General features: G+C 38.1%; 1 protein-coding gene across 1 annotated transcript in view; it reads right to left on the reverse strand.

The window, feature by feature from the left end:
- SUGCT (succinyl-CoA:glutarate-CoA transferase) overlaps positions 1-14,328 on the reverse strand; it is a gene marked incomplete at both ends in the record, with an annotated part of 326,326 nt that overhangs the window by 303,693 nt on the left and 8,305 nt on the right. The window contains one exon of the mRNA XM_079538007.1: positions 9,195-9,315. Within this exon, the coding sequence (XP_079394133.1) occupies positions 9,195-9,315 (121 nt within the window). The remainder of the gene's footprint in view (positions 1-9,194; positions 9,316-14,328) is intronic.

The raw sequence follows: 14,328 nt of genomic DNA on the forward strand, positions 1-14,328 counted from the left end.
GGGATGGAGAGGAGAAAAAAAGCTAAGGAGCACTAGCTTCAGAAAAACCTGCACAAGAGAAAAGCACAGCCAGTTCCATCAAAAATAATAAAGGAACAGAGATGGGGAACAGAGATGAGGTTCGAGAACCTAAGAGACGAGGTTTTCATCATTCAAGGAAACCTACAAAATTCAGTGTCTTTCTAAACGTTTTGCCTTCAGAGGCATTAAGAAAAAAAAATTGATTTGATTTGAAAATAATGTTGTCCTTTTAAACAGTGCCCCCTCCTGTCCAGAAATAAACTGAGAGTCTCTCAGTTGAACTGCGCAGATCATACTGAGAGCAACAAATCGCCACTTCTGCACGTGGTTTAATTGAACCAGCCAATTTTCAGAAACTTAAATAAAAATGAACAACAGAACTGCCAAAATACATTGTATTTGAACTAGTTCTAAGATTATGCTCACCAGTATAGCCAAGTTGTGAGCGAGAACAGAATCTGTAGCTTTGAGAGCAGTCACAAAGCAAGAGAAAGATTGAGAAATCAAGCTGTAGTAGGGCTGGATGTGTTCAATCAGAGCTGTTTGGATAAGGAGCTTGGTTTACTGATCAGGACTTCCACAATACCAAAAAGGAGACAACATCTGGCTCACCTATGTCTAAACCCTTCACCCACAAATGACCCCGGACTCCTGAACAATTACACTACCTTTCATTTTACTACCACTAACAATTTACAACAGTCCAACATTTAGGAAGAGGCAGTCCCATATCAACAGAGTTTCTTCATTTAAGAAAAATGCTGCAGTCTGAGTATAAAGTAGCACATCATATGACCTCTAAGGAGTATGTCTTCCAGATTTTGTGTGGATTGCTCTGAAAGTAATGCCTCCTATTTATTTCCGTGGAAACTGCAACAGATGCAAAGGGCACAACGGTATTTTTCAACATAGTCACTGCTATTGGCTGATTTGTACAGACGAGTTGACTGAGACACCCTTCAATTTGTGGTGTGAGAGCTGTGCATGGCTGTCCAGATTGTGGCTTGTCTTTCACACTGCTGTTGCCACTGCTGAAACGCACTACCCACTGCCTCTACTGTGCTCACATCCGTTGTTCGGTCTCCATGAATGTTCAGCAAAAGTCAACTAATATCAATGGAGGAATTGAATTACATACCTTTGCTTCACACACACATCCATTTGGTCAGACTGCCTCCCTGCTGCTATCTGTCACACAGCAACAAAATATAACAGATGGGAAGGTTCAACCCCTACTGCCATATCACCTACATCCACCTCCAACATCGTGAGCCAACGTCATAAAATAGGAGGTATTACTTTCAGAGCAGCCATTCTGCTGACACTGTTCTGCTACAATGTCTGCCTGTTCAGGTAAACCAGTCACCCCCACACGCTGACCCATAACAAAGAGCATTTTAGGTAGCAGAGTCCAATCCTGAGCTTTAAGCCGCACAAAACTAAGACTTTTCAACATCTTCTCACAGAATGATCATTCTGTTCCTAAGCACAAAATCAAAGAGGAAGCTGGTTTGTTTAGCTATAGTAAGAGAACAAGCCAACAACAACAACCACCTTACAGCTGTTTGCTTAAAATACTGAGAATTCCTATTCTTTATAGCAAATACTTAAAAAAAAAAAAAAAAAAAAAAAAAAAAAAAAAAAAGGAAACCTTTTTGTCATGGTTATGCTTTCCTATTATTAATAATATTACATTTTCTCTTGGTTTTCACTTTGACCAGAATACCAGAATCCAGTTTCAAGATATGGTGGAGGGGGCAGGTCCACTATCCCCGCAGACTAAGTATGCTCAAGCTCAGTTTTGATTTTTTTAGTGCTCACACCTATTATACATGAGAATAACAAAAAGAATATTCTGTCTGCTGCAGGTGGGACACAGGGCAGAATAGAAACACTAGCCCCCAGATCACTAAAAGTGAAGAGAAAACAAAGCTAGGAGGAACTATGCAGAACTGTAATTGGGACTGATTAGACCAAAGTCTTCAGCAATCCCACGTATAATAACAGGAATGTCAAAGGAAACAGAGAGCAGGCTGCTGCAATCTACCTCTGGATGGATGGAATATAGAGGAATATATGAGGGCTGCCCCGAAATTAATGTCTTCTTTTTTATTATCTTGGCCCATGATGCCAGAGGCAGATGTCAGTAGTATGGCAATGCTCCTACCAATATCCCGTTACTTGCTGTTACTTGTTGCAACAGAAGGCAGCAGAGGGACAGTGACAAAATGGTGTCTGACGTGGAAGTGCATCTGAAGCAAAGGTGAATTCCTCTATGCAGAAAAAATGGTACCTGTTGCCATTCATGGATGCTTACTGAACATTCATAAAGATCGAACAGTGGATGTGGGTGTAGTGGGGTGGTGGCTGATGCATTTCAGCAGTAGGGTCATCTGTGCTGGTACAGACTTTTTACAAGCATGCAGGCTCTTATTCTTTGCTGGCAAATATGCTCACCTATTTTTCAACATAATCAGCACCATCAGTGTTTTGTAGCCAAGAATTTGCTCTATCAGATAAGGTTATTCTTATTTGTTCTTCTCATCTGCTGTAGTTTCAGCGGAAATCAATAGGAAGTGTCACTTTCAGAACGACTCACGTATTTAGGTGTTATTACATTACGTATGGCACACATGAACCATTCATGACCACACAACCAATGCATTATGCTCCAAGAACAGATCAGCTCCATCAGGCTGGCATCAAGCAGTACAAAGCAGAAATTCTTATGTGACAGGACACAAGTACAGATCACAATGAATACACTCATTCAGCATCTGATCTACTACCAGGACCTGGCAATTAATGTAACCATAAATACAGAATTGCTACTCGCATTGCAACCAGCAATGAACATTTGTAACCCAAAAGTGCAGCTCCTTCTAGACAGTGAATCTTCAGAAAGAAAATCAGTATCAGTTAGTACTTACTACCAGTTAGTGACTCTAAGCTCTTAAGATAAACCCCACACCCGCATTTTCACACTGATTTGTCACAAATAAGTCTTTGAAAAGTGAAAATAACACTCTTCCGAAGTGTAAAAACTGGAGATCATCTTCTATTTTTTAAAAGAAGACTAAAATAATAAATACCATAACTTGAGCATGCTCTCTCTGGAAAGAATACAGTGAGTCTAGAGTCAGAATTATTTTCCATTTTTTGAATGGCCCCTAATATTAAAGAAAAAGAAAGTTTTAATATCCAACTTGACTTACTTATACTTGCATGCAATAACTGCATGAGACTCAAAAGAATCTTGATGACCATCTGCTACACAAGTTATGCTGTAGGGAGAAGCTGATTCCATCAAATTATTTGTTTATTGATTGCGTTCCATACCTATGATGCCTGAACTTGAAAGGCAATATGCTTCCAAAAATAAGAAACGAAGGCAGTCCAGATGACTTCCAGTCACATTAATGAGTTAACTAAATGGCTAAGGGAAGCAAAATACAGTAATCATTTATAATTTATTAAATGAATCTGCTATAATGTCTTCAGCATGTAGACTGTGCATCAAGAAAAAAAACAAGAAAATCAAAAATTAAAGTTGGGGAAACACCCTGATTCTGACACACTGGACATATTTATTTCTTAGTTACTTTTTTATTATCAACTGTTATGCCAAAATGCCTCTCTCTATTCTCATATCTCAGTGTAACAGAGTTCATGATAGTCATTAACAATGACCAACATCATTTTTGTCAGTTAAGAATAGGTACCATACATAAAATATCTCTCTAAAAAGCATATTTGAAACTGCCTAAGTTAACACATAAACCACTCCGATCCTTTGTTCAAAGACTTTCTAACATAATTCATGTTATATTGTGTATCCATTACCCTTCACAGGACCTGTAAACCAGAAAGGGCTTGAGAACTAACATATTTCTATTATCTCTTGAACAGCCTGTAAGTGAGGTGCAAAATGATGGATAAAATCCCACTGTTTAGATGTAATAGGAGTTTCTGTAACCAAGATCATTTGTCTTAACAGTTTCCAACATTTGGGAAGACAACTTGTCCATTTAATCCAATATTCTAGGCCAGCACATCTCTTACATCTGACAAGCAATGCTTCTCTTTAGATCTTTGTTAACTCATATTTCCCATATCTCTAGTGAGCCATTCTATATACATGTAACTTTTTATGGCATTACCAAATAATCTTGGACTGCGTTCTCAGCCTCCTTCTACCTGAAATATTACTTTTAAGTTTTCAGCAACTTGCAAGAAATCAGTTTGTTAAAGGGTCATTCCACTTCATTTTCATTTCCTACCCTTAGCCGTGAATGTTGTCGCAAGCATAGCTCCTACCTACAGTGGGGACAGCGAGTACTTCTTAAGGGTCTTTCAGAATGCAATGTTGAAATGTTTTCCACACCAATCTCTCACAAAAGTAGGCATCCAACTCAGATGCCTCAATTAACTCACCTGAACCTGTTGGTGCTTTTTGGTTAAATACTGTAATGCCTAACATTAAAACAATCAAGACGCTGTTTAAAGACAGATTTCTGTGCCAAGAGTCCTACTAGTTTTATACACTTCTCCTTTTAAGAAACTAGAAGGGCAAAAGCATTTGAACACATTTAAAAAGTAAGCAACATGGCTGAGAGGTACAAACAATTACTGATTATGTCTTGTCTTCTTCAGAAGAGAAAAGTGAGTTAATTTCTAAGTTCACATGAACATCCTGATGTGGTCAATTACTCTTCAGTGTGTGTTTTCATTGGCAAAGTGATTATGCACATTAATAACTCAGGCTCCGACCAAAATTCCACCTTGCCCAGATACACTGATACAAGTGATTTATACGTGTTCATTTACCAAGTTGTTCTAAAGCTTTATATGCAGGATATTCAGATTAACAAAGCTTATCAAATTAGTCCCTTAAACAAAAATGGCTCAAGTAGGGAAACTCCTCTGACTGTGCCAGTAATAAATTGCAATGTATGCAGATTAACTCCCATAAAAACATTTTAGTGCTCTTACTCATCTCCTATGCTATCCGTCTAACCTAATTTGTTCATAATAAGAAAAAATTCTCCTGATCTTTTTCCATAGGCATTCATTTTTAAATCTAAGCTGCTACACTACGCAATTTTTGTCAGAAATATTTTACATTTGATCTCCTTTCCACTAATTTTTTATTTTTTTAAAACTAAGCTATATTAATCAACTAGTGGTTTTCTTCCCAGGGCTCCCAAATGAAAAAGGTCAGTCAATGGATATTTGAATGCAGAAACCATGCCACAAAAATATTTTGAGCTGTAATGTCTTGAATCAGGCCACAGAGATTAGAAATAAATCATTTCCTTCTTTGAAATTATGGTATTGCAGGAATAGGATTAGGAAAGCCAGGGCTGACCTGGAGAATCTAGCAAAGGATTGAAGGGCAGGAAATAAAGGACTCTGCAAGTATATAGCAGCAAAAGGAAAACTAGTTAAAACGTGGGCTTACTGTTAAATGAGGAAAGGAAAATGGTTACAAGTGACACAAAAACAAACAAACAAACAAACAAAAAAACCCAGAGGTATTTAATACTTTCTTTGCTTTGTCTTTACCTATAAAGCCAGCCCCAGGAGTCCTGAACCCTTGAGACTAGAAGGAAAGTCTGCAGGAGGGAAGATGTCATTTAGCATACACTTGAATCAGCTTAAATAAGCAGGCAGCCTTGTATCAAAGGACGCCAACAGTATCTTGCACTGCGTTACAAAGAGCATCAACAGTATGACAAGAAAGGTGATCCTTCTCATCTATTCTGTATTGGTGAGGCCACACATACAGTACTGCATCCAGTTCCAGGCCCCCCACTACAAGACAGATGGGCTTACTAGAGAAAGTCACGCACAGGGCCACAAAGATCAAAAAATCACCAAGATGATCAAGGGACTGGAGTGCCTCTCTTATAAAGAGAAGCTGAAAGAGTTGGGAGTGTTCAACCTGGAGGAGGCTCAAAGGAATCTAATAAATGCACATAAATACCTGAAGAGAAAGTGTAATGATGGGAGTCAGATTTTTTTCAGTGGTGGCCAGTGTCAGGATAAGAAAATGGGCACAAACAGGAGGTTTCTTCTGAATACCAAGAAGAACTTCCATGTTGAGCAGGTGGTAGAGAAGTGCTACAGGTTAGCCAGAGAGACTGTGGAGTTTCCTTCCTGGAGATCTCCAAAAGCCACTGGGACACATGCTTGGGTAACTTCTGTGACTGGCCCTGCTTTGGGACATGGGTTGGAGCAGATGGGTCCAGAGTGCCCTGCAAGCCTCAGCTATTCAGTGAAGGTGATAACAGACTGGAACACCTGAACACCTCACCCATAGGAGAGGGTTAGAGCTGAGACTTCAGCTTGGAAAAAGAAAAAACTCCAGGGGAAATCAATCCTAACCAACAAATGTAAGTACTTGATGGAAGGGAATGAGTGAGAGAGACCTGGACCTCCTTAGAAGCACCCATTGACAAGGTAAGAGGCAATGGACAAAAATTCACATGACCCCCCCCATAACATGAGACAATACTCTTTGCTGTGAGCACATCAAGCATTGGAACAGGTCGTCCAGAGAGGGTGCAGAGGTTTCCATCTGCGGAAATACTCAAAAACCAGGTGGAAATAGTTCTGGGAAACCCAGTACAGCTGATCTTGTTTGAGCAGGAGAATTGGCCTACATATCTCAAAAGGTCCTTTCCACTTACACAATTCTGCACTTCTGTGAAACTGCTAAGTACCTTTCCTTAGCCCTATAGTTAAGTCAAGGTTTTTAACTGATGAGAGATACTCTAAAAGTAATGCCTCCTATTCTATTGTCTTGGCCCAAAACATCAGAGGTAAACGTTAGTGATATACTAGTCATAGAATTTGAACCTTTCTGACAACATTGCATTAAATGTTGTTGATGTGTGACAGATGGCAGCAGAGAGGCAGTCTGACAGAACAGTATCTGACATGGAAGTCTGTCTGAAGCAAAGGTATGTCACTGAATTCCTCCACAAAGAAAAAAAAAAAAATGCACCTATTGACATCCATTGACAATTTCTAAACATTCATGGAGACCAAACAGTGGATGTGAGCACAGTGAGGCTGTGGGTGGTGCATTTCAGCAGTAGCAACTGTGATGTGAAAGTCACATTCTGGACAGCCATGCACAGCTCTTATGCCACAGAATGATTCATGGCTCAATCAGCTCATCCACACAAATCAGCAGACTAAGCAGGGAACTGTGCACAGAGCTGAGTATCAGCTTCAATGTGTTGGAAATGAAGGTGAACAACATTAGAACACCAAAAAAGAAAAAAAAAACTTGCACCATGTTGGCCCCACAAATGCTCACACAGGATTATAAAGTACATCCTATGCAAGTTTGTTGGTACATATTCAACCAACATAGGGATGAAGTTTCCTGGACACATCATTACTGATGATGAGACATGGAGTCACCACTATAGTCAGAGTAAAAACAGCAGGCCATGGAGTGGTGAAATGGGAATTCTCCATTGAAGAAAAAGTTCAAGACAGTGCCGTCGACAGGTGAAGTGACGTGCTCTGTCTTTTGGGATAGGAAATGGATTCTTCCAAACAAGCATCGACTCTGTTACATCATGATGCTGACTAAGCTGAGGGCTCAAACTTCCAGAGTCAGTGAAGAAGACAACCTTTTTCTTGCAACATGATAAAACCAGGCCCCATATCAGTTTTAAGACTGTGAAACACACTGCCAAACTTGCTGGACTGTCCTACTACATTCACCACATAGTTCAGACTTGGCATCTTCTGATTTGCAGCTATGAAACAGCAGGTCACCTCCACCGGTGAAGATTGTCAGGAGCACAGCACATAGGGCCTTGTTGATCACAGGGGAAAATGCATAGCTAATGGTGGTGACTATGTTGAAAAATAGTGTTTTGTAGCTGAGAATTTGCTCTATCAGTGTCATTGTGCTCTTTGGACCTGGTGTAGTTTCCATGGAAATAAACAGACAACATTAAATTTTGAGTGACCTATCAGCAAAATAAAAGTACTCAAAAGTTGTCATGTGCAGTGAGTAGATAAACAGATTTACTAAATCAAAGGCCAAACTGTGACAACAACTAAATTGCAGCGCGGGTATCAATTTATTCTTTCATTAATTATACATACAGCCACTAGAAAAAAGGAAAAACCCTCAGTAAATTCTAAATGAGATTACAGGCATAAGCAAATATTAAGAACACTGTGGTAACTCACCACAAACCAAATTAAACATATGTGTAAAGAAAGATGTAACAGGAGTTTCTCAGCAAGCACTGAACATAACTGCCTTTCTGCTCTCACTGGTTTTTTAGGACACTTGCCACAAAAGCATGATAAACACATCACAACACACTAAAAATCTGTCTGGTTCCCAAATGACAAACATCCAGGAATTAAAATAGTAAAGATAATATTATTCAGAAATTAAGAACAAGTCCAGCCTGGTTGGCAACTAATATTTTAAATTGGTCTTCAAATATTTGTAACTTTTTTTGTTGTACTTTATTTGTAGTTGAACCGTAGACTTCTCATGTGCAAATCATTTAATTCCAGTAGATTTTTTGTGTTAGGTTTTCCAATAAGTGTTTTTTCAGAGTTCAAGTTATTCCATATATACACAGGTTCTAATGCTCACATACCTACTTCCTTTTCATCCCTCCTTCCATTTCTAAAAAACCTAAAACTCATCTTACATTTCAGCCATCAAGCAGTCTGCAGCAAAGTAATGGAGAACACCCATGGACATACAGCTCTTCCATGAACATACAGCTAGATAAATCTGAAGACAGAGGAGTAGTAAAGAGCACTGAAATTACCACATTGGAAACTTGTCACACACAAGTTGGTACAGTACAACTGCTCAGAAAAAAAAAAGTCATCAATCTGTTCAAAGCAACACAAGGAATCAAGCCAGAGTAGACTCCTTTTTCAAGCCTATCTGAACATAGCAGTGTGGTAATGTCACTACTGAACAACTTACCAAGTATTGACACTGTTACTGCTTCACAATTCTTCCTGTGCATGTTTTTCAATTAATATCAAACTTATTTTCTCTTTCAGCTTATCTTGACCAACATCAAAATAACAAACTGTTAAATAATCACATGACTTTCATAACAACGTAAGAGGAGTAAAGGAAATAACAGAAATTACTGAAGTCACAATACCTGTTATTGAACAGTATACTATGTGAGGAGCAATCTTTTGAATGTCTTCATAACCTAGGCCAATTTCAGCCAGTTTCCCAGGGACGTAGTTCTCCACGAAAACATCAGATACAGCTGCGAGCTTTAGAAAAGAAAAGAGTGCATAAGATTTGTTAACAAGCTTCCAAAAGTTCAATATATTTCTCACGTAGCACGAAGTACCACTAGTCAAGATGGTCCCTGTCTTTCTGACAGAACAGAATTCAAACCTGAAGAGATTTTTTTGGTCTGTTAGACTGTGCATGTCTGCAAACAACACGTTAGAGATGCTGTGTATATAGAAAAGAAACTATAAAAATTCTAAATCTGTGAGACAAAACTGCAATGTAATTGTATTGACAGAGTCATACTGATTTCCAAATATTTGATCAAAATTTACAGAACAGTCACCCACTTTATACTCACACCAAGCTTGAAGAAAGTGGGGAGAAAGGATGCATCTTTATCCTTCATGATTCCCTTAGGATTCTGTAAAATGCTGGAGGTGGGGGGACAGAATGGTGGTGGTGGTTCTTGGTTTTTTGTTGTTGTTTTCTAGTTGATTCTCTTCAGTTTCAAAACAACTGATAATACTTACTGTAACAGAAGCTACACACATCTTAAGGTCACCTCAATTAGAACAGCATTATAAAGCTCTGCAGCAGGATTTTCTGCATCACATCTGAATAAATGATCTAGTCCAAAACGTACTGAGATTATAGATTAACCTACGACTCTGATGGGCTTTAAATTACATCTTTTTATTCTTAGAGAAGTTAAGCATGTAAATATTTGTACATATTTCAGTAGAATTAATATTAATTAAGAACTTCTGAAACAAGAGAAACTACATTTGAAAATAAATATATACTATTTGGCAGAGTTGTGGAGGTTGAGGTTCTTTTTCAGTTCAGTTGCTTTTTCCAGGAATTTAAATACTCCCTGACAAGAACACATTTGTACATACATCTACAAGCATGACCTAAAACTCTTCATTTCTTAATGTTATTTCAAGATGATCAGAGTCAAATTCTCTGGAACTAATGCAGTTGTCTGATCAATATCCACAGCACACTGGGCCAGCTTCCATTAATTAGTGTCATCATATCTGCAATCATAAGCATTTTTGTTCTAGCACGTAGTCTGTTGAGTTGAATTTAAGGCCAAAGAAACAACCAAGCCAGCAAATATTTCACAAGAAAGACAAAAACTGACTCCTATTCAGACAAGAAGCCATGTAAATTATGAATGGCTTAACTAGATGCACAGATGAGATGCTAGTAACATTTACAGAAATGAACTTCAGCATACAGTAAAGTGCATTTTTAAGTGCATGTGGTAAATTATTTTTTAAGAGTCTGTGTCAAGGAACTCTAGGAGTGCCAGTTTTTAACAGTTACAATAATATGAGAAAATCCCCGAATTCTAAGTATTGCTGCTTTTTTTGTGTTGTTGTTTGTTTTGTTTTTAATTCACGACTCTGTGAAAATGACAAGCCCTTCATAGCAGTTACTCAAGAAGCCACATTCATCACAGGAAGGTTCTCAAGAAGATCAAGGTTTTACAGAGCTGAAGCTTTAGCCAGTAAAAACAGAACAAGCTCAGAGCGATCTGTGACTGTCCCAACCTTCTGTGCCACACAGCACATCCAAAGCAAAGAAAGGACAATGCACTGGGAGCAGGCTGTTGATCATTAATAGTATGTCTTCATGTAAAATAGATCTAAGGGGCTTTATTTGCTCTCTAGATCCTTTTTAGTCCATACATAATTACTTCTACATTTGGTAATATTACAACCTTAGCTAAATTCATCTAAGAAATCAATTATAACTTTTGTACTGCTTTCAGTGGGTTTTGTAACCTATCCAATACAGAGCAACAGCGTGGGCTAATTTGAAGGCTGCTGTCCATCTCATACTGAAGAACCAACACCTGCAAACCACTGTGGGGAAAAGAGGATGACTTGCATTACTGTAACAATTAATAAGTAAATAAGTGCCAAAAGTCTAGATGTGGCAACACACGTGCATGACTACAGTGCAAAGTGAAGATACAATGATTTTAGGCCAAGGTTAGTAGCATATATATTCTCAGAGAATGAGATGAGCATAACATTCCAGGCATCTTACAAATATGGTGTCAGCATGGCCTCTAGTGCTCTCATGACACCTGGGAACAGGCTTTAAATGTAAGCCAGCAGTGAACAGTATATCTCTGTTGGTGTTCATTGCATTCTGCCCAGCATTCTGCCATTAGCATCAACTGTATTCAGACTCTATCCAAACCAACTGCACAGAATCACACAGCCTTAAAGCACACAGGGACTTTCAGTCTTAAAATTCAACGGGGTTTTAAATCCTCTGTCAAGTGAAGTTTCACACTAAACTACATGTCCTGCAAGCCCTTTGAGAATATCACTTGTACATTCACCTACACTAGCAAAGTAGTGTAGAACACAGAATACTATATGTCCCAGATTGGACGCTTATGTGCACAGTGTGTACATGTCAGGACATCAGAAAAAAAGGCATAATGAACACCAAAGTAATCATTAATTTGAATATAAGCAACACGTAACGAAGATACTAACTTGACAAAGCAAGCTATTCATCCCTTCAGAAGGATTTTTTTTTTTAAACGAGGGTTCCATAAAGAGGAATGTGTGCATACATACACACAGTTAAATGAGAGTATGTACGAGACATGATGGCTCTCTCAACTACATTGAACAGGAGGGAAGGAAGAGTGCCATCAGCTCCCCATCCAATGGAATTTCCCCAAGTCCTTCATGAAAAAACATAGAGTTTAGTTAAGACTAAATACTCAGGACAAATGTATCCCTAAGTTTCTTATAACAAGTTGCTGAATACTGCTGAGTAATACTCAAAAATGCAAGCCATACATGTCAGAGCACAGTATCAGTGCACATCCCATCACTGAAGAGAAAATAAGTTCCACTCAGTGAGACACTCAAATTTTTGAATAGCAGTTAACAGTGAGTTAAAAGCAATAGGAAGGAAAACAAGGCTACAAGCAGAACACAGAAAGAGAATACAGACTAAAGAACAATTTTATGGTAACCACTCTGTAAAATATTCACATAATTATGAAAGAGTAGACCTTTGGACAAGTGTCTTGTCAACACTGTGCCAATCCAGGATTGCTGATTAACAGGTTTTTCTGCATACTTGACACTACTAATTCAATTATTCTAATCATGCTACTTTTCTTATTAAAGAAAAATGATTCAACTTCATCACTTTTCTCTGTTGGATGTAGGCCCAGGATACAGTTCATATTTATTTGTATCTGATGTCCCAAGCTCAAAGTTCCTCTTGCAAACACAAACAATACTTTTTGTTATAGCAAACATATCACTGTGCAAAATTCAGAATTCTACATACCTACATCTTGATATTACCAAAAGACAACTGACAACAAAGTCTTTTTACTATAGGTAATGTTCTTATATTTTAAAGACCAAAAGTAAGAGATTATATTACAGTTCCATTTGAGAGGCAATAAAAAAAAAAAAAAAAAGACCTCTGCACCAAGCACTTCCAAAAGCTACCATTAAGCCAAGTAAAACAAAGGCAGGATAGTTGCTATGTTGATACAAAAATTGTGTGGGGCTTGAATTCAAGCAGCCCAGCCTCAAGTTCAAAGGTTGTAACGTTGCACATTCTGAAGTACTCAGCCATTTAATGGCACAGATCATGAAAAGATCAGTCGTACATTTAAAAGCTAAATCAAGCAGCCACCTTCCTGTACCAGTATTAAGATAAGGAAAAGGGAGCTTCTTAACCTGAAATTGTAGCAGTCACACAAAGAAGAGGCAAACACTACAGCCAACTTTCCTCCAGCTCATCCTCACTCATAATCCCAGCTATCCTAAGCCCACATTCACAGAATCAAGAGACTTTTTGCTTCAAGTAGTTTTACTTTCCTTCACCATTTCTTTCCCAAAAGGTCAAATAAGGTGAGGAGACCTTTTTTCCTGGTTATCTGGAATGATTTTTTTTCAGAATTGCTACTTAGAATTTGACTATCCAAAAAATACATCTATATTTTCCCAAATGGCCGTATCTGTTTCCAAAACCTTTAGAAGATAAACATACAGCTTCATAACAGAAATGAATGGCTGTGTTCTTCAAAGAGTACAAGGAGAGGGTACTGGAGAATCCGTAAACTTTGCTTATAAACTCCAAAGATTGCATAGAGCTGACAGTAAAAAAAGTTTCAGAAGTACAAGACAACTTAATCTCTTTCCATTTCATATAACATTCCTGGCAATAAATCCTACCAGATAAATTCCACTTATTTCAGGACATACACAGACTCACCATGAAAAGAAGAGTGACTAGAACTGACAGCGAAGCAAACAGGAACAGAAGCCAGCTCACAGTTTTAGATATGTTGCTACTCTTATGGTCTTTAGCCCTGCAGAACTAGTTAGCAGGCCCTACACATCTCAAAAAATAAAAAGGGATGAGAAAGCACAAGTTTTAAAGAGCGTGAAATACGGTGCTTTTATTAGCTTAAAGATTACTAGAATAATCAAACTTCGCTACTGGAAAAATCATTACCTGAATTCATCCTTGCATTCTCAACTGAAATACTGACAAAACCCTCATCCTAGACAAATATGACATTTGACCTACAGGACAACACTTCTGATACAGCAACCAAAGCCATGAATATGCTGTAGCACTCAAAAATAAGCAAATACTGGAGCCCAGTTCTCCCACTGTAAACTCCTTGCTCACTTCAAAGAAGACGTTTCTAACTGGAGTGATGAAGCTGTACAGAGAGATCTAACACACCCACAGCTAAGCCCTGAACTGTTAGACCTTTACCTCACAATATTTCATCTGAAGTTTTTGATGTTTGAGCAAATTTTATTATATCTAAAATCATTATAAATTACTCTGAACAATGACTTTATCTCAATGCAAAACCATAGAGATAATATATGCCATGTCTCACCCATAATTTAAACAGTGAATGGCATACATACCTATTTTTAATTATCACACCTCTAATACTTGAAATGTAGAGTTTATTCTTTCTTACACAGGAAATACAAAATTGACACAATTTGCATCCCAATAAAACC

Source organism: Tetrao urogallus (genome assembly GCF_951394365.1).
Source record: "Tetrao urogallus genome assembly, chromosome: 7".
NCBI classification, from domain to species: Eukaryota; Metazoa; Chordata; class Aves; order Galliformes; family Phasianidae; genus Tetrao; species Tetrao urogallus.